Genomic DNA, 21,774 nt, shown 5'->3' on the forward strand with positions numbered 1-21,774 from the left:
CAAAAGAATCACTTCATTTGATGTTTAAAGTGAAAAAAAAAAAGATAGCCCAGAGTCACATCTACTGAAGAACATTGTTTTACAGCAATAAAATTACAATACCTATAGGAGTTTACTTGCCTTTAATGTGGGCTATAAATATATTGGCTTATTAGATGTAAAATTCTATTCAACTCAAACACTGTCAGAAATAGGGGTACAGTAGGAGTCCATTTCTGTCCCCCAAGGTACAATCTACACTAATGTACCCCATAGGTCTTATTATTGGACCTCAAGGTACATGTTTGTACCTTTTTGAGGGTCAAAAAGGTACATATATGTTCCCAAGCATTAAAAGGTACATATATGTACCGTTTCTTTTAAATGTTAAGGTACAATATCAAGAGACAGCCTCTGCTAAGCCATTTTTTTTTTTTGTAAAAGTTGTTGTTTAAAGATTTTAATAATATATAAATTATATAAATTATATATAAATTATATATATCATTAAAGATTTTAATGATATATAAAGTTGTTGTTTAAAGATTTTAATGATATATCATTAAAATCTTTAAACAACAACTTTTACAAAAAAAAAAAAAAAAAGGCTTAGCAGAAGCTGTCCTGCCAGGTCTTAAAAAGTAACACTGAAGCAGTGTTAAAGTTAATGAGATAATTGATTGATGATTGAGTGGTGATTGACAATTAGTGGTGACACCTGATGTTAATAAGCAGAATCACTGAAGGAAAGAGAGAAAAAAGGTGTTAATTAATGTTTTATGAAATGTTTCATTTCAAGTCACCATGAAAGAGGTCAGCGTTTGCTTTAGTTGGGCTCTTGACTCTTTACCTTTTGTTATTAATTTTTCTCTGACTGCTCCAACTTTGTGTTTGTAAAGCACGTTTGTTATGGTCAGAGAAAATATGATACGGTCATAATATAATTTGATAATGGTATAATCATCATGTGATGGTCTAGAGTCTAAATCTCTGACTGTGTGCTTGATGTGTAGCTTTAGTATTAATGATTGTTGTCCTGTGATTTTACAGCTTGCGATCCAAGAACAGTATGAACTGCTTTTTTTTTTTTTTTTTTTTTAAGAATAATAGATTATGAACTGAAGCTTCAGTGTTTAAACACACACAGACATCAAGAGTCAGCATATAATTCTCAAGAACGGTGACGATAAATAAATACAAAATACTGACAAACAGATCAACTCTGAACATCACAACAAACATCACAACAAAACAACAGAAAAATAAAAGCAAACATGAACAATCTACGAAAATTACAGGACAATTCAGCTGCATAATTTATTCATAGAGCAATGCATGATGGGAGCCATGGATGAGTTTTGATTGATGGCTCCCATCATGCACTGCAACATGAAGCACTTTGTTTGATTGTCACCATTGTTGAGGGTCATATGCTGATTCTTGATGTCTGTGTGTGTTTCAAAAAAAACCCTTCAGATTATAAACGCTTTGCTGGATCTCAAGCGGTAACCGATTTACTATAAAGAAATAATATAACATCTATATCACTAGTTAATACTGGATGTCACCAATGTGTCTGACCATTTCACAATGAGAAAACACAACCATTATGACGGTGCTTCCCAAAGCACCATAAACCTAAACTAATCAACTTTGACTCACAGCACTTTTGGGAAACACAGCTCAGATCATAGTTTCTCTGGCCATAACAAATGTGCTTTACAAACACAAAGTTGGAGCAGCCAGAGATAAATTAATGTCAATAAATAGAGTCAAGAGCCCAAAGGAAATGCTTTTCACCATCATGGTGACTTCAAACTAAACTTTCATTAAAACATTAATATCTAAACATCTGTTAATTCTCAATAAGAACTTTTGTTGATGTATGACAGAAATCAAATCAAACTGGTTAATAATAAGTGTAATAATGTTTAATGGCTGGAAGTCAGTTGTAGTTGTTGTGTCTCTCTCTTTTTCTCTTGTTGTTTCTTCAATGATTCTGCTTAATCATCATTCAATCATCAATCAATTATCTCATTAACTTTAACACTGCTTCAGTGTTCATTTTTAACACCCGGCAAGATGGACTCATATGGAATGTTTAAAAATGTGTTTAAAATGAAATGTTGTAAAATGTGAAAATGAAAAGGATTTAATAAATTCTGATTTTAATTCAGCGTGTGTGTGTGTATAAAATATATATATATCATTATAGTCAATGATTGTACGCTGTCAAAGCCAATTTTGTTAAATAAAGGTACACAGCAAAATGCCCAGTGTTAAATGAACACCCAAAGTGTACATATGACTCCATCTTACCGGGAGTTAAAAAGTAACACTGAAGCAGTGTTAAAGTTAATGAGATAATTGATTGATGATTGAGTGATGATTGACAATTAGTGGTGACACCTGATGATAATAAGCGGAATCATTGAAGGAAAGAGAGAAAAAAGATGTTAATTAATGTTTTTATGGAATGTTTCATTTCAAGTCACCATGAAAGAGGTCAGCGTTTGCTTTAGTTGGGCTCTTGACTCTTTACCTTTTATTATTAATTTTCTCTGACTCATCCAACTTTGTGTTTGTAAAGCACATTTGTAGTCGGAGAAAAAAAGGATCTGGTCACAATATAATTTTAAACATCTCATAAACATCAATTTATGCCTGTTGTCTTTTAGAGTCTAAATCTCTGACTGTGTGCTTGATGTGTAGCTTTAGTGTTAATGATTGTAGTCCTGTGATTTTACAGCTTGAGATCCAACAGCAGGAAGACCTTTTTTTTTTTTTTTTAAGAATAATACATTATGTACTGAAGCTTCAGTGTTTAAACACACAGACATCAAGAATCAGCATATGATTCTCAAGAACGGTGACGAAAAATAAATACAAAATACTGACAAACAGATCAACTCTGAACATCACAAAACAAGCTACTGTCACAACAAAACAACAGAAAAATAAAGCAAACATGAACAATCTACGAAAATTACAGGACAATTCAGCTGCATAATTTATTCATGCAGCAATGCATGATGGGAGCCATGGATGCGTTTTGATTGGTGGCTCCCATCATGCACTGCAACATGAAGCACTTTGTTTGATTGTCACCATTGTTGAGGGTCATATGCTGATTCTTGATGTCTGTGTGTGTTTAAAAAAAAAAACCTTCAGATTATAAAAGTTCTGCTGGATCTCAACAGATTTACTGTAAAGAAATAACATAACATCTATATCAGTAGTTAATATTGAATGTCACCAATGAATCTGGCCATTTCACAATGAGAAAACACAACCATTATGACTGCTTCCTAAAGCATTGTAAACCTAAATTGATCAACTTTGGCTCACTGCACTTTTGAGAATCACAGCTCAGATCATAGTTTCTCTGGCCATAACAAATGTGCTCTACAAACACAAAGTTGGAGCAGCCAGAGATAAATTAATGTTAATAAAGAGAGTCAAGAGCCCAGCTAAAGGAAATGCTTTTCACCATCATGGTGACTTCAAACTAAACTTTCATTAAAACATTAACATCTAAACATCTGTTAATTCTCAGTAAGAACTTTTGTTGATGTATGACAGAAATCAAATCAAACTGGTTAATAATAAGTGTAATAATGTTTAATGGCTGGAAGTCAGTTGTAGATGTTGTGTCTCTCTCTTTTTCTCTTGTTGTTTCTTCAGTGATTCTGATTATTAACATCAGGTGTCTCCACTAATTGTCAATCATCACTCAATCATCAATCAATTATCTCATTAACTTTAACACTGCGTCAGTGTTACTTTTTAACACCCGGTAAGATGGAGTCATATGTACACTTTGGGTGTTCATTTAACACTGGGCATTTTGCTGTGTACAAAATTGTCACCAAAGGTACAAAACTGGTCTCTTAAGGTACAAATCATAAGGGTACAAATGTGTACCCTTGAGGGTACAGCCCCAGTGACAAGCCATTGTACCCCTAAAGGTACAATTATGTACTTTATTTTCTGAGAGTGTAGTTAAACACATCTAATAAACTAGGAGGAAAGAGTTTTAAAAAGACACCAGAGTAATAGTTTGAATGTTAAGCTTTATTCTGAAGCAGTGTTAACACAATGCCATATAATTGTAGTATGAGCATGAATATTGAAGCATCAAGCAAGTGTGTGTGTGTGTGTGTGTGTGTGTGTTGCTCATGCCGCAGTGTGTCTGTTCATCTTCATTCACATCTGTGGGATCAGCAGATCTTCATACAGAAAACTATGATAAAGGCAGAGTTACAGGCTTGTGAACATTAATGTTGTTTTTAATCAGTTTACATGGCCATAGACACTTATCCACTAATAATCATTACAGGATCTTTATCCCATTCAAATTTTGCACTGCAAAATAAACACTGAAAACAGAAAATATATTATTGTAGATCAAATATGGATAATAACATCATCAAAATGTTTCATAGTTTTTACCTCAGTGTTTTACACCAGCTTTTTTTCATTGTTTGTCTTGCTGATCTGAAGAAAAAAAAATCAATAATATCATTAAAAAAGTTACATGTCACCAATGGATACAGCTATTAAAGGTACAATATGTAAGATATTCACAGTAAAATATCCGAAAACCACTAGGCTAGTGTTATATATTTTGTCCAGCTGATTACTAACAATATCTCTAATGTTTTCAACTACTTATAAATCATGAGAAAATTCCCATTCTAAACAGTGACACGGGGCAGTGCAGTCGCCTGTCAATGACGTCAGTTACCCTTTGTTACCGCCTTTACTGACATAGAAACCACATGACAACAGTGTCGTGGACAAATGCGGAAGTAGTGTCTAGCATCCAGCAAACCACTAGCTTGCTTCAAGCAGTTCCTTATTTACTTCTTGCACGTTTTATGGTGGATTGTGTTACTTATTTATGGAACATAATTACTGTTTACCATCTGCCGCTGGTTCTGTCGACAAGGACAGCTCCCGTAAACGTAAGCGTACAGGCCAACCAAATGACCCAAGAAGAGTTTGGGACAAGAGGAGAGAAAGAGCGAGGATCAATATCGGTGTTGCATTTTCTAGATGGAGAGAGCTTCGCGACAAACTTCACCTAGAAAGAGATGCGGATCTCGCTTGTGTTTTACTCGACAGGTGAGTTGTTTTGATTCGTATCTTTACAGAAAACGTATGCCATTATAACGATCAACACGATTAGTATTATGGGGCATACACGCCAAATGCGGGGCATTGACTTTGTATGTAATCTACTCGCGCAAATCGTTGAACTCACGTTTGCTATGTATGCCCAATTATTGTGTTTGAATGTACACGAGTGTATATATTTGTTGAACATGTGGTTATCGTTTTCATATCATCTGACTAAACAGTAATTAATTAATTTGATAATTTACTGTCAAATTATATTTGCTGTATTGTATTGCAATATAGCATGACGCAATATGTAATGGTGGCATGTGAAAATTGTCTTTTTCAGACACTTACGAAATCCAGTATTGGATAGATTTTGTTAGTTACTGTAGCAGCTACAGTGTAGTTATCATAATTTTACATCATAACCTCACAATAAAAATTGTGCTGTCAATACATATGATACATATGGTAAAGCGGAAGCAGCGCCGGCGACTGTGGCATAATAAAAGTCCCGCTGCTCGTGAGGCGTGTGTTGCGCAATCGCTCCAGCTCCTCGTTCAGCTCCCACAACACTCGGTCCTGCTCTGCTTCATACTACAGTAACGTTAATAATCGCATCCATTAACATGTTTTCTTCCCAAGTCCTATTGCACTGTCTGTTGAGGTGGAGACCACATGTCCCAAGATTCCACACTCAAACTTGCCGTCATCAAGCTACGCCTTTGTTTTGAATAGGCCTCTAGCGACCTCTAGCGGATAAAATTATCACATACTGCACCTTTAACTAAAGGTTTTTCATTCGGACACCAAAATATTGAAGTTTATCCAGGAGTTTAAAGAGTTGCCTGGTTTACTTAAAACCAGCTTGAGAACAAAATAGAGAGCTTCTTTTACACTTATATAATTCACCAGAAATATACAGTAACATTCAAAAGTTTGAGGTTAGTAAGATTTTTAAAAACTCAGTAAGGATGCATTCAATTTTTCAAAGGTGACAGTAAAGCCATTATTTACCATCCCTTTCCCAGATGCTATGATAAGGAGGTGATTGGCAGCTCTTAAAGGGTTAGTTCACCCAAAAATGAAATTTCTGTGTTCACTGCACCAACTGCATACACTGTTAGACCTTGCTGTAGAAAAACGGCCAAATTCTGAGAGTAACAAACCATTTTCCATTAAAACAGTAATATACTGTAGAAAACACTGCATTCTGGGTAATATTTGTCATTTTCGAGAAAGTAGCCTACAGGAATATACTGTGAGTTAACATCGCTCAAAGTCGACACTCAGAGGCTGTGTTCTAAATCACACCCTATACCCTCATTCACTATTCCCTATATTAGTTCACTAATATAGTCCACTTGACAGAGTGAATGAAAATAAGTGAGTGAATTCAGACACTGATGAACACCTGATTAGCAGAATCACTGAAGGACAGAGAAACAAGACCAGAAAAAAGAGAAGAGACGAGCAGAAACACAAGAACTACAACTGACCTCAGTGTCAAACCAGTTTGACATTATTTCTTTCATACATTTACAGAAGTTCTTGTTGAGAAATAATAGATTTGGATGTTGATGTTTTATTGAAAATAAAAATGTATTGAAGTTTGTAGTCACCATCGTGATGACCAGTGTCTGCTTTAGTTGGGCTCTTGACTCTTTAACATTAGCTTTCTCTGTCTGCTATAATTGAGTGTTTATAAAACACATTTGTTATGGCAAGAAAAACCCAACATGAAGTTGATCAGGTGTTTTTCCTGTAATCATCTTGGACTTGATTAATTCGCTGATCTCTTTCTGTATTTCATCTTTATTGATTATATATCTTTGATTCAACAGCGTGAGAACCAACAACATTTCAGTAATCAGTTATTTAAGAGAATATATAAGTCTTATAAGTAGAGGTGGGCATAGATTATTTTTTTTTAATCTAGATTAATCTAGATTAATTTTGGAATTAATCTAGATTAATCTAGATTAAAATGGCTCATTTGAATTCTGCCGAAGACATTCAGAGTATGTGAGATACCCAAATTGTCCCTGCGTCCCAATGTCCGTACTATCCATCCTAAATAGTATGTGAGATTAAAATAAGTGTGTCCCAAAGCATAGTATGTTGAAAAGAGTACGCCAAAAGTCCCCGGATGGTCTACTATTTCCGGTAGATTTTCGAAGTGTGGATCCGTGCACACTATAGAAGGCTAATATTGCCCACAACCCATTGCGCGTTGTACAAGGATTCAGTTCAGAACTACAAACACGAGCAAAAAGTGTTAAAAACTACAAAACATGGCGAATATGCACGATAGAGGCTGAGAGGCTGTTTGAGTGACTAATAATCAGTTCAAACTGATAGAAAATATTTATTTAATGTTATATGTGTTATTTTTCATCTGCAAATACCAATGTGGACTTTTATAAAGATCTGATTGGCCATTAACTTTTAAATGCATCATTATGCATTAATATGAGGAGAGTTCTCCACATGAAAGACTCGCGACTGCAGATCAACGTGCTGCATTTCTCTCTGATACGGTAGGAAATTAGCTAAATGAAATGTGGAGGATGTGAGATGATTGACAGGCCAGTTTACGGTGACTGGATGCGGCAGAGAGCAAAGACTTGTCTAAAGCTTGTCTACTCTTTTGCTACACACTCAAAAGTAAGTACTTTTTGTTCACAGAAAGAGTAAGTTACATACTTTTAGGGCGTAGTATAAGTAGGCGAATTGGGACGCAGCAAATGACTAAAAGTAATCTGCCATTTTGTCCGACAAAGCAGATAGGAGTTAGAAGATTAACCTCGGTGGAGTTAAACTTTTGTATATTATATTTTTATATTGACATCTTTCCGCGTTTGAAACAACATTGATTCTCATGTTCATTCATGTTTATTTGATGCTATAAATGGACTCGTAGTAAGAGATGATCAGTTTACGAGCCTCTTGAGCTGAGGCATTACAGCAATCTGTCACCACCATGGTCACGACACATTAAAGAAAACGGGTTTTATTGTTTGAATTTCTTAAAAAACTACACAGTTTTAAAGCTGGGACTTTGTTAAATATCATAAGTTACCTGCTTTGTCTTGTCAGTGTCCTCTTTGCTCCGTGATGCATTTATCACTCTGTGTGGCGTCACAGCGCCACAGCTTGTCGACCAAAGCAACAGTAACTAAGGGGGGCGGGTATTTGCGAAGGGTCGGCTAGGTATACACATAGTCATCATGTCTATGGGTATACATCCGCGCTAAAATATCAAGGTGAAAGTCGTCATAGCTTGCGTAGTATAGACCCAGCTTCTGCTGTAGAATCACAGTGCTGCTGTAATCAATAATGTAAATCTAACTCAGAGATTGGGCTCTAAATGAGTTCAGGTAAAAGTACAATTATGTGAAAACATAACCAACATCTGATCATCTTTTCTCTTTGCTTGTCTGGCTGTTACAACTCAGTTAACAGCCCAAACAAATCTAATATTAAAGGTGCCCTAGAATTAAACATTGAATTTATATTGGCACAGGCGAATAATAAGAGTTCAGTACATGGAAAAGACATACACTGAGTTTCAAACGCCATTGTTTCCTCCTTCTTGTGTAAATCTCATTTGTTTAAAAGACCTCCGAAGAACAGGCGAATCTCAACATAACACCGACTGTTACGTAACAGTGTACGCCCCCAATATTTACATATGCCAGCCCATGATCGAGGCATTACACAAGGGCAGAACGTCTGGATGCGCACAGCAGAATCATCAGACTAGGTAAGCAAGCAAGAACAATAGCGAAAAATGGCAGATGGAGCAATAATAACTGACATGATCCATGATAACATGATATTTTTAGTGATATTTGTTTAATTGTCTTTCTAAATGCTTTGTTAGCATGTTGCTAATGTACTGTTAAATGTGGTTAAAGTTACCATTGTTTCTTACTGTATTCAGGGAGACAAGAGAGTCGTCGCTATTTTCATTTTTAAACACTTGCAGTCTGTATAATTCATAAACACAACTTCATTCTTTATAAATCTCTCCAATAGTGTGTAATGTTAGCTTTAGCCACGGAGCACTATCAAACTCATTCAGAATCAAATGTAATACATCCAAATAAATACTCAGAGGTGGACATTCCAGGGGTCAGAAAGTAAAAGTCCTGCCATATTTTTATTCCACCCACTGAAGCATTAATGAGATAAATAAGTGATTATTATTCTGAATCACTGAACTCATTTAGAGTCCAATCTCTGAGTTAGATTTACATTATTGATTACAGCAGCACTGTGATTCCACAGCACAAGATCAGCTTTTACAATACATTTTTTTTTTTTTTTTGTGAAAAAAAATTCTGTATTGTATAAGCTGATCTTCTGTAGAATCACAGTGCTGCTGTAATCAATAATGTAAACCTAACTCAGAGATTGGACTCTAAATGAGTTCAGTGATTCAGATCAAATAATGATTAAGTGAAAACATAACCAACACCACCTGATCATCTTTTCTCTTTGCTTGTCTGGTTGGTTTTAATGCAGTTAAAACTGCCCAAACAAAATCTAATATTAAAAAGTCAAGGGTCAAGAGCTCAACTAAAACAAACCCTGACCTCGATGATGGTAACTTAAAAATTGTGATTTTCTCCTTTGGTGATTCTGCTTGTTATCATCAGGTGTCTTCAATAATGGTCAATCATCACTCAATTTATCACTTAATTATCTCATTAACGCTTCAGTGGATGAGATAAAAATATGGCAGGACTTTTACTTTCTGACCCCTGGAATGTCCACCTCTGTAAATACTATACTCACATGATCCGATGTATGCATGCAGCATGAATGACGAACATCTTGTAAAGATCCATTTTGAGGGTTACATTAGCTGTGTGAACTGTTTTTATGCTGTTCAAGGCAAGTGCAAGCTCCGGGGTGGGGGAGCAGGAGATTTAAAGGGGCCGCAACCTATATATCGGTACATAGTTAACGATGCCCCAAAATAGACAGTTAAAAAAATGAATTAAAAAAAATCTATGGGGTATTTTGAGCTGAAACTTCACAGACACATTCAGGGAACACTTTAGACTTATATTACACTTTTTAAAAAGAAATTCTACGACACCTTTAAGAGTCAATGGTCAAGAGCCCAACTAAAGCAAACACTCATCTCCACAATGGTGGCTTAAAAATTATGATTTTCTCCTTTGGTGATTCTGCTTGTTATCATCAGGTGTCTTCAATAATGGTCAATCATCACTCAATTTATCACTTAATTATCTCATTAACTTTAACACTGCTTCAATGGGTGAAATGAAAAATATGGCAGGACTTTTACTTTCTGACCTCTGGACTATACACCTCTGGATATGCTGTTGCTAGGTTATTCACGACGGTTGCTAGGACATTGCTTCTTGGCCCAAGTCAAGAGAGACTTGCATACTCATATGTACCAAAGTTGAGCATTTAATTTAATATGAGCAATAATGATGCTTGTAAACACTGCTAATAATTATGCATGTGAAATTACCTCCTACACATTTATGGAATGGGAATTTTTTTACCATCTGTGGTCTCAGCTTCACATTTAGGAAAAGGGCTGCTCCATTGTCCACTTGGCAGGCAGGTGATTTCTTTCTCTCCTTTTAATGTTAGCCCTTCTCTATTGCATGAAAATGTCAACTTGTCTCCATATTTGACGGGCCTATCAATATCAGGGAATCGCTCCATTTTTAAGTCTTCCTCTGCTGTATTTAGAGGACACAATACCTCTAGAGAAAGCAGACATTTGATCAAATATTTATCCACACAGAATCATTTATTCTTTATGTGACCCAGTGTTCAAGAGTAAACATGCTACTAACTTGTAATGTGGTTTAGCATAACAATTACAGTTTTGTCAAATGATATTTCACAAGTACACTCTCAGAAAAAAAGTACAAAATTGTACCTTTAGGGGTACAATGGCTTGTCACTGGGGCTGTACACTGTCAGAAATAAGGGTACAGTAGGAGTCCATTTCTGTCCCCCAAGGTACAATCTACACTAACGTACCCCATAGGGCTTATTATTGGACCTCAAGGTACATGTCTGTACCTTTTTGAAGGTCAAAAAGGTACATATATGTTCCCAAGCATTAAAAGGTACATATATGTACCGTTTCTTTTAAAGGTTAAGGTACAATATCAAGTGACAGCCTCTGCTAAGCCTTTTTTTTTTTTTTTTTTGTAAAAGTTGTTGTTTAAAGATTTTAATGATATATATCATTTATATATCATTTATATATCATTAAAGATTTTAATGATATATAAAGTTGTTGTTTAAAGATTTTAATGATATATCATTAACATTTTTACAAACAACTACTTTTACAAAAAAAAAAAAAAAGGCTTAGCAGAGGCTGTCCATCTTGCCGGGTGTTAAATTAACACTGAAGCAGTGTTAAAGTTAATGAGATAATTGATTGATGATTGAGTGATGATTGACAATTAGTGGTGACACCTGATGTTAATAAGCAGAATCACTGAAGGAAAGAGAGAAAAAAGGTGTTAATTAATGTTTTATGGAGTTTCATTTCAAGTCACCATGAAAGAGGTCAGCGTTTGCTTTAGTTGGGCTCTTGACTCTTTAACTTTTATTATTAATTTTTTCTCTGGCTGCTCCAAAATTTGTGTTTGTAAAGCACATTTGTTATGGTCAGAGAAAATAGGATCTGGTCACAATATAATTTGATGATGATATAATCATCATATAATGGCCTGATGTCATTTAGAGTCTAAATCTCTGACTGTGTGCTTGATGTGTAGCTTTAGTATTAATGACTGTAGTCCTGTGATTTTACAGCTTGAGATCCAACAGCAATATTAACTTTTTTTTTTTAAGAATAATACATTATGCATCGAAGCTTCAGTATTTAAACACACACAGACATCAAGAATCAGCATATGATTCTCAAGAACGGTGACGATAAATAAATACAAAATACTGACAAACAGATCAACTCTGAACATCACAAAACAAGCTACTGTCACAACAAAACAACAGAAAAATAAAAGCAAACATGAACAATCTACGAAAATTACAGGACAATTCAGCTGCATAATTTATTCATGTTGCAATGCATGATGGGAGCCATGGATGAGTTTTGATTGGTGGCTCCCATCATGCACTGCAACATGAAGCACTTTGTTTGATTGTCACCATTGTTGAGGGTCATATGCTGATTCTTGATGTCTGTGTGTGTTTAAAAAAAAAACCTTCAGATTATAAAAGCTCTGCTGGATCAAATTCACTATGAAGAAATAATGTAACATTTGTATCACCAGTTAATACTGGATGTCACCAATGAATCAGTCCATTTCACAATAAGAAAATGCAACCATTACGACTGTGCTTCCCAAAGCATTGTAAATCTAAATTGATCAACTTTGGCTCACAGCACTTTTGGGAAACACAGCTCAGATCATAGTTTCTCTGGCCATAACAAATGTGCTCTACAAACACAAAGATGGAACAGCCAAAGATAAATTAATGTTAACAAATAGAGTCAAGAGCCCAGCTAAAGGAAATGCTTTTCACCATCATGGTGACTTCAAACTAAACTTTCATTATAACATTAACATCTAAACATCTGTTAATTCTCAATAAGAACTTTTGTTGATGAATGACAGAAATAAAATCAAACTGGTTAATAATAAGTGTAATAACGTTTAATGGCTGGAAGTCAGTTGTAGTTGTGTCTTTCTCTTTTTCTCTTGTTGTTTCTTCAATGATTCTGCTTATTATCATCAGGTGTCTCCACTAATTGTCAATCATCACTCAATCATCAATCAATTATCTCATTAACTTTAACACTGCTTCAGTGTTACTTTTTAACACCCGGCAAGATGGATTCATATGGAATGTTTAAAAATGTGTTTAAAATGAAATGTTGTAAAATGTGAAAATAAAAAGGATTTAATAAATTCTGATTTTAATTCAGCGTGTGTTTGTGTAAAATATCTCATTATAGTCAACAATTGTACGCCATCAAAGCCAATTTTGTACTCTTTTTGAAGGGTCAGTTTTTCTACTGTTAAATAAAGGTACAAAATTGTCACCAAAGGTACAAAACTGGTCTCTTAAGGTACAAATCACAAGGGTACAAATTTGTACTTTTTTTTCTAAGAGTGTGGGGTTACAACCAAGAAAACTGAGTTAAAGATGGAGTATACATCTATCCGTAACATAAAAAATTCAATATGGCATCTATCCTGATTAAGGTCTGTTAGCTTGTGTGAGATTTGTGATATAAATAAATTAAGCAAATTAAATTTTTTCATTCCCAGCTAATGTTTATCATGTATCTAGTCAATGTTTTATCCACCAGGTAACTAAATGTGATTTTTTTTTTTAAAGTGACTCTTTTGTGCAGACAAACATTTCACTCTATTTTGTATTTTCACAGATCCATCATCCTTCTGGAATTTTATCATATGGCTCAATACACTTGTATTTCAAAATTTCTGAATTTCCATACACATTTTTCCTATGCACTCAAAATTTCTTAGGAAAAAATATACGTGGAGAGAGACTGTGGAGTCAGATTTCTTTTTTTCTTTTTTCTTTTTTTTACATTTTCCTCATCAACAGCTTTACTTGGTTTCCCTACTAATTTATTTAAAAAGTTGCTATTTTAAATCACTCATTTGTTTTTTTTTTTCAGATTAGAAAATATGATATAAGCAATAATGATGCTTGTAAACACTGCTAATAAAACTCAATAATTAAGCATGTGACCTTACCTCCTACACATTTAGGGAATGAAGGGTTCCATTTTCCATCTGACAAGCAGCTGATTTTGCTCTGTCCTTGTAATTCCCTTCCAACACATGAAAGAGTTATTGTGTCTCCAGGTCTGACTGAAACCTCAGGCCCCAGGTGTTCGTCTGATCTCATGTTCTCTGTCAGGTTTGCAACACACATTACCTCTAAAAACAGAAAGATCAGATCAATCAAGCATCCTCCATGTGAACAACAGATCTTTTCTTGATCTATCTTTGTCCAACCCTAGGCTTTTACTGTCTGTGATCTCAGCTTCACATTTAGGAAAAGGACTGCTCCATTCTCCATTTGACTGGCAGGTGATTACTTTCACGCCTTTTAATGTTAGCCCTTCTCTGTTGCATGAAAATTTTAATGTGTGTCCAGGCTTGACGGGACCCTCAATATCAGGGGATCGCTCCATTATTAAGTCTTCCTCTGTTGTGTTTAGAGGACACATTGCCTCTAGAGAAAGCAGACATTTGATCACATATTTATCCACACAGACTCATTTATTCTTTATGTGGCAGTGTTTAAGAGCAAATATGCTACTAACTTGTAATGTGGTTTAGCATAACAATTACAGTTTTGTCATATGGTATTGCAACGTGATCTCATGGGAATAGTGTGTATTTTTACGTTAAGTGTGGTTCTACCACATGTAGATTTACTTACGTTTTCATACACACAAAAATGTACAACACTGATGTATTTATAGCACTAAAACGTACAAATACTTACGTATTAACGGCAACAAAAAAAGTAAATCATCTAACGTAAAGTGTGAATGTATATGAATTCCCATGTATTAATATTAAAATCGTGGCTTTAATGATTTAAATGTGTTGTATTCAATTGTCATATCAATACATGTTTTTAGTTGAATTTATTGAAAGCAGTTAACTCATCTAACGTTATTTAATATGAAATAACATTTCTGTTCGTGCTGCAAACTCGTTTCGGGGGATTACATAATGTTAAACGAGACTACACTTTGAAACCTTAAAATGAATAAAATTTCTGTAATTGTTTAACCATTTCGTAATATTTAGTTTGTTTGCTGTGCGATTTTCTCCTATGCAGCGACTGACAATACAACCATAAGATACACCAAAGCACAACTTAAATTCACAAATCACATCAATTTTATTTGTTCGCTGTACTCCAAATCCTTAGAATCCATATGTTTGTAAGGAATAGAACCAAATTCAGCCCTTTATCCATCGATCTTCATCTTCATCTTCATTCTCAGCAACAGCAACCATCACAGTCAAAGCCCACGCTCGTTATGATTCAAATTTGAAAGTTGCGCCTTCGAGAAAAGTTACGACATGGTTTACGGCACTGATATCGAACGCTCATTGGTTCTCACCTGCTTCGTCACAGACTGTGACATGCCGTATTTCAGTGGATTGATATTTGAAATAAGTATCGCGCCTTCACGGAGAGAAGACAGATTCATAATTTCACGGATTAATAAATTAAATTCGGCTCTGTATGTACCCTATAAAACTATTCCCACCAGAGAGGACTGCGACTGGAACTCATCATCATTTGAACTACTTTTGGTACCACTTTTGACATTTTCGCAATAAATAAATGATTGTGATTACACATAGCATCTATCTATCTATCAAACTAAATCTATCTAACTAAATCTATCTATCTATCGATCTATCAAACTAAATCTATCTATCTATCGATCTATCAAACTAAATCTATCTATCGATCTATCAAACTAAATCTATCTATCGATCTATCAAACTAAATCTATCTATCTATCTATCTATCTATCTATCTATCTATCAAACTAAATCTATCTATCTATCTATCTATCTATCTATCAAACTAAATCTATCAAACTAAATCTATCTATCTATCGATCTATCAAACTAAATCTATCTATCTATCTATCTATCTATCTATCTATCTATCTATCTATCTATCTATCTATCTATCAAACTAAATCTAACTAAATCTATCTATCTATCTATCTATCTATCTATCAAACTAAATCTATCTATCTATCTATCTATCTATCAAACTAAATCTATCTATCTATCTATCTATCTATCTATCTATCTATCTATCTATCTATCTATCTATCTATCTATCTATCTATCTATCAAACTAAATCTATCTAACTAAATCTATCTATCTATCTATCTATCTATCAATCAAACTAAATCTATCTATCTATCTATCTATCTATCTATCAAACTAAATCTATCAAACTAAATCTATCTATCGATCTATCAAACTAAATCTATCTATCATCTATCTATCTATCTATCTATCTATCTATCTATCTATCTATCTATCTATCTATCTATCAAACTAAATCTATCTGTCTATCTATCTATCTATCTATCTATCAAACTAAATCTATCAAACTAAATCTATCTATCTATCTATCTATCTATCTATCTATCTATCTATCTATCAAACTAAATCTATCTATCTATCTATCTATCTATCTATCAAACTAAATCTATCTATCTAACTAAATCTATCTATCTATCTATCTATCTATCTATCAATCTATCTATCAAACTAAATCTATCTATCTAAATCTATCTATCTATCTATCAAACTAAATCTATCTATCTATCTATCTATCTATCAAACTAAATCTATCTATCTATCTATCTATCAAACTAAATCTATCTATCTATCTATCTATCTATCTATCAAACTAAATCTATCTATCTATCTATCTATCTATCTATCTATCTATCAAACTAAATCTATCAAACTAAATCTATCTATCTATCTATCTATCTATCTATCTATCTATCTATCTATCTATCTATCTATTTATCAAACTAAATCTATCTATCTATCGATCTATCATACTAAATCTATCTATCTATCTATGTATCTATCTATCTATCTATCTATCTATCTAACTAAATCTATCTATCTATCTATCTATCTATCAAACTAAATCTATCTAACTAAATCTATCTATCTATCTATCAAACTAAATCTATCTATCTATCGATCTATCAAACTAAATCTATCTATCTATCTATCTATCTATCTATCTATCTATCAAACTAAATCTATCTATCTATCTATCTATCAAACTAAATCTATCTAACTAAATCTATCTATCTATCTATCAAACTAAATCTATCTATCTATCGATCTATCAAACTAAATCTATCTATCGATCTATCAAACTAAATCTATCTATCGATCTATCAAACTAAATCTATCTATCTATCTATCTATCTATCTATCTATCTATCTATCACACTAAATCTATCTATCTAACTAAATCTATCTATCTATCTATCTATCTATCTAACTAAATCTATCTATCTATCTATCAAACTAAATCTATCTATCTAACTAAATCTATCTATCTATCGATCTATCTATCTATCTATCTATCTATCTATCTATCTATCTATCTATCTATCAAACTAAATCTATCTATCTAACTAAATCTATCTATCTATCTATCTATCTATCTATCTATCTATCTATCTATCTATCAAACTAAATCTATCTATCTAACTAAATCTATCTATCTATCTATCTATCTAACTAAATCTATCTATCTATCTATCAAACTAAATCTATCTATCTATCGATCTATCAAACTAAATCTATCTATCTATCTATCTATCTATCTATCTATCTATCTATCTATCTATCTATCTATCTATCTATCTATCTATCTATCTATCAAACTAAATCTATCTATCGATCTATCAAACCAAATCTATCTAACTAAATCTATCTATCTATCTATTTATCAAACTAAATCTATCTATCTATCAATCTATCAAACTAAATCTATCAATCTATCAATCTATCTATCTATCTATCTATCTTTCTATCTATCAAACTAAATCTATCTATCTATCTATCTATCTATCTATCTATTTATCAAACTAAATCTATCTATCTATCGATCTATCAAACTAAGTCTATCTATCTATCTATCTATCTATCTATCTATCTATCTATCGATCTATCAAACTAAATCTATCTATCTATCGATCTATCAAACTAAATCTATCTATCTATCTATCTATCTATCTATCTATCTATCTATCTATCTATCTATCTATCTATCTATCTATCTATCTATCATAGCAACCACCCAGATCACCCAAGCAACCACCTTGAACACCATGGCAACAGCACATCAACCACACAGAGCACCCTAGCAACCTCATAGCAATACCCTAGCAACCACCCAAAATACCTTAGCAACCATATAACAACACCTTAGCAACCACCCCGAGTACCCTAGCAACCGCATAGCAACACCCTAGTAACCACACAGCAACACCTTAGCAACTACCCCGAGTACCCTAGCAACTGCATAGCAACACCATAGCAACCACCTTGAGTGCCCTAGCAACCACATAGCAACACCTTAGCAACCACCCATAGTACCTTAGCAACCGCATAGCAACAGCTTAGCAACCACCCCAAGTACCCTAGCAACCGCATAGCAACACCCTAGCAACCACCCCAAGTACCCTAGCAACCACATAGCAACACCATATCAACACCATAGCAACCAGCCCGAGTACCCTAGCAACCGCATAGCAACACCCTAGTAACCGCACAGCAACACCTTAGCAACTACCCCGAGTACCCTAGCAACCACATAGCAACACCATAGCAATCACCTTGAGTGCCCTAGCAACCGCATAGCAACACCCTAGCAACCACCCCAAGTACCCTAGAAACCGCATAGCAACACCTTAGCAACCACCTAGAGTACCCTAGCAACACCATAGCAACCACCCCGAGTACCTTAGCAACCGCATAGCAGCACCTTAGCAACCACCGAAGTACCCTAGCAACCACGTAGCAACACCTTAGCAACCACCCCGACTACCCTAGAAACTGCAGAGCAACACCTTAGCAACCACCTAGAGTACCCTAGCAACCGCATAGCAACACCATAGCAACCACCCTGAATACCTTAGCAACCGCATAGCAACACCCTAGCAACCACCCCGAGTACCCTAGCAACCACATAACACCCTAGTAACTGCCTTGAGTACCCTCTCTATCTATCTATCTATCTATCTATCTATCTATCAAACTAAATCTATCAAAACTACTAAACTAAAACTTAAACTTTCAAACTTCCAAACTTCCAAACTTTTAAAACTACTTCAAACTTTCTGGACTGGCTTTTTCAAGCCAACTTAAAGTTTGTCTCGACAAACTTTTTTTATCTAGTTTTATTTATAACAGTATGGAGCTTTAAGAAATGATTAATGGTTAAGTTTACGGGTAGGTGTAGGATTAGTGGCTCAAAATATCGTTTACTGTGATATTTTTACTAAAATTGTAATTTTCCTACACATTTCTGTCCATTATGTTTTATTCTTTTAACATTCTGTATAAAATGGGTAGGTTTAGGTTCGGGGTGGGGTTTAGGGATCTTAAATGTATCTAAAAATGATAAAAAGGGAAAATATACATATATTTTTATGACATGCAAGATTCGCAAATATTTTCATTTTATTCTCTGTGAAAACGTAAGTATTTTTATGTTTTAGCACCATAATTACGTCAGTATTGTACGTTTTAGCACCTTTCAAAATGTACAAAAATGTACGTTTTGTGTCTTTGAAAGTTACGTATTAATAACTACGTATTGGAGTATACATCTATCCGTACCATGAAAAATTCTATATGACTTCTATCCAGATTAAGGTCTGTTAGCTTGTGTGAGATTTGTGATATAAATAAATTAAGCAAATTACATTTTTTCATTCCCAGCTGATCATCATTTATCTAGTCAATGTTTTATCCACCAGGTAAGTAAATGTGATTTTAGATTAATTTATTTTTTAAGTGACTCTCTTGTGCAAACAAACAATTCACTCTACTTTGTATTTTCACAGATCCATCATCCTTAAGTGCCCAACATTTCTTATGAAAAAATATAAGTGGAGAGAGACTGTGGAGTCAGATTCTTTTTTTTTTCTTTTTTTTCTTTTTACATATTCCTCGTCAACACACTGTTAGATCTTGCTGTAGAAAAACGGCCAAATTCTGACAGTAACAAACCATTTTCCATTAAATCAGTAATATACTGTAGAAAACAATGCATTCTGGGTAATATTTGTCATCTTTGGGAAAATAGCCTACAGGAATATACTGTGAGTTAACATCGCTCAAAGTCGACACTCAGAGGCTGTGTTCTAAATCACACCCTATACCCTCATTCACTAATTCACTAATATAGTCCACTTGACAGAGTGAATGAAAAGAAGTGAGTGAATTCAGACACTGATGAACACCTGATTAGCAGAATCACTGAAGGACAGAGAAACAAGACCAGGAAAATGACACAAGCAGAAACACAAGAACTACAACTGACTTCAGCCACACTGAGTGTGAAACCAGTTTGACATTATTTCTTTCATACATGTGCAGAAGTTCTTTTTGAGAATGAACAGATTTGGATGTTGATGTCTTTTGAAAATAAAAATGTATAGAAGTTTGCAGTCACCATCGTGGTGACCAGTGTCTGCTTTAGTTGGGCTCTTGACTCTTTTACATTAGCTTTTAGCTTTAAACTGAGTGTTTATAAAACACATTTGTTAATGGCAAGAAAAACCCAACGTGAAGTTGATCAGGTGTTTTGGTTGTTGTGATGATGCTGTAATTATCTTAGACTTTTCTAATTCACTAATCTCTGTGTCTAGTTTTTGACTTAATGGGTATTTTGTGTTTATTGATTATATTATGTTTGTGATTCAACAGCATAAGAACCAGCAACATTTCAATAATCAGTTATTTAAGAGAATATATATAAGTCCTATAATGCATAAAATATTTTTAGCACCCGTTTACCTTGGACAGCAGAGACATCAACAATCAGAATGTGAATCTCAACAATGGTGACATCCAAAAGTTTAATGTTGCAATGTATGCTGGGTGCCAGCATAGTACAAAACCCACAGCATGCACTGCAGAATGAATAAATTATGCAGCTTTATTGCCACCATTGTTGAGATTGATGTGCTGATTTTTGATATATGTGTTTGTCTAAATAATGCTGCAGCTGTTTTAGTGCATGGCATTTAAAATAAACTCTTTTTAGCTAATTGTTGTTTGAACTCTTGCTGTAGTTTCACAGTGGTGATAATGTAACAATGGATAAAACACGATCAATGGTAGCATCAAACCAAACATTTTCAATAAATCTTCAACATCTAAACTTCGGTTAATTCTCAATAAGATCTTTTGTAGAAATGAAGTTAAACTGGTCAGTAATAAGTGTAATAATGTGTAATGGCTGGAAGACAGTTGTAGTTCTGCTCGTAGTTGTAGTTTCTGCTTGTATTTTTTCCGTTCTTGTTCCTCTATTCAGTGGTTCTGCTTGTTAACAGCAGGTGTTGATCATTAATGCTCAATCATCACTTAAATATTAACTTAATTATCTCACTGCAACACAGCGTCAATGTTACTTTTACTCTGTAGTGTACAGAGGTGGAAAGTCAAGGGGTCAGAAAGTAAAAGTCCTGCCATATTTTTATTCCACCCACTGAAGCAGTATTAAAGTTAATGAGATAATTAAGTTATTAATTGAGTGATGATTGGCCATTATTGAAGACACCTGATGATAACAAGCAGATTCACCAAAGGAGAAAATCACAATTTTTAAGTTACCATCATCGAGGTTCTTAATTGGTATTGGGTATTGGGCTCTTGACCCTTGACTATTTCATTTTAGATTTTGTTTGAGTTGTAACAGCCAGACAAGCAAAGTTAAAAGATGATCAAGTGATGCTGGTTATGTTTTCTCATAATCGTTATTTGAGTCACCAAACTCCTTCAAAGCTCAATCTTGGAGTTAGATTTACATTATTAATTATAACAGCACTGTGATTC

General features: G+C 34.2%; 2 protein-coding genes across 3 annotated transcripts in view; both read right to left on the reverse strand.

Moving 5' to 3' along the window:
* LOC125262657 (sushi, von Willebrand factor type A, EGF and pentraxin domain-containing protein 1-like) overlaps nucleotides 1-253 on the reverse strand; it is a 48,377-nt gene extending 48,124 nt beyond the window's left edge. Inside the window, exon 1 of the mRNA XM_048181476.1 lies at nucleotides 249-253. Coding sequence (XP_048037433.1) covers nucleotides 249-253 — 5 coding nt within the window. The remainder of the gene's footprint in view (nucleotides 1-248) is intronic.
* A 3,782-nt stretch (nucleotides 254-4,035) lies between these two features.
* cfh (complement factor H) overlaps nucleotides 4,036-21,774 on the reverse strand; it is a 34,912-nt gene continuing 17,173 nt past the window's right edge. For both annotated transcript variants that reach the window (XM_048166573.1, XM_048166565.1), the window contains 4 exons: nucleotides 13,872-14,057; nucleotides 10,653-10,859; nucleotides 4,432-4,476; nucleotides 4,036-4,222 (listed from right to left, as the gene is read on the reverse strand). In XM_048166573.1, coding sequence (XP_048022530.1) covers nucleotides 4,457-4,476; nucleotides 10,653-10,859; nucleotides 13,872-14,057 — 413 coding nt within the window. In that variant the 3' untranslated portion in view covers nucleotides 4,036-4,222; nucleotides 4,432-4,456. The remainder of the gene's footprint in view (nucleotides 4,223-4,431; nucleotides 4,477-10,652; nucleotides 10,860-13,871; nucleotides 14,058-21,774) is intronic.

Source organism: Megalobrama amblycephala, linkage group LG2, assembly GCF_018812025.1.
Source record: "Megalobrama amblycephala isolate DHTTF-2021 linkage group LG2, ASM1881202v1, whole genome shotgun sequence".
Taxonomy (NCBI): domain Eukaryota; kingdom Metazoa; phylum Chordata; class Actinopteri; order Cypriniformes; family Xenocyprididae; genus Megalobrama; species Megalobrama amblycephala.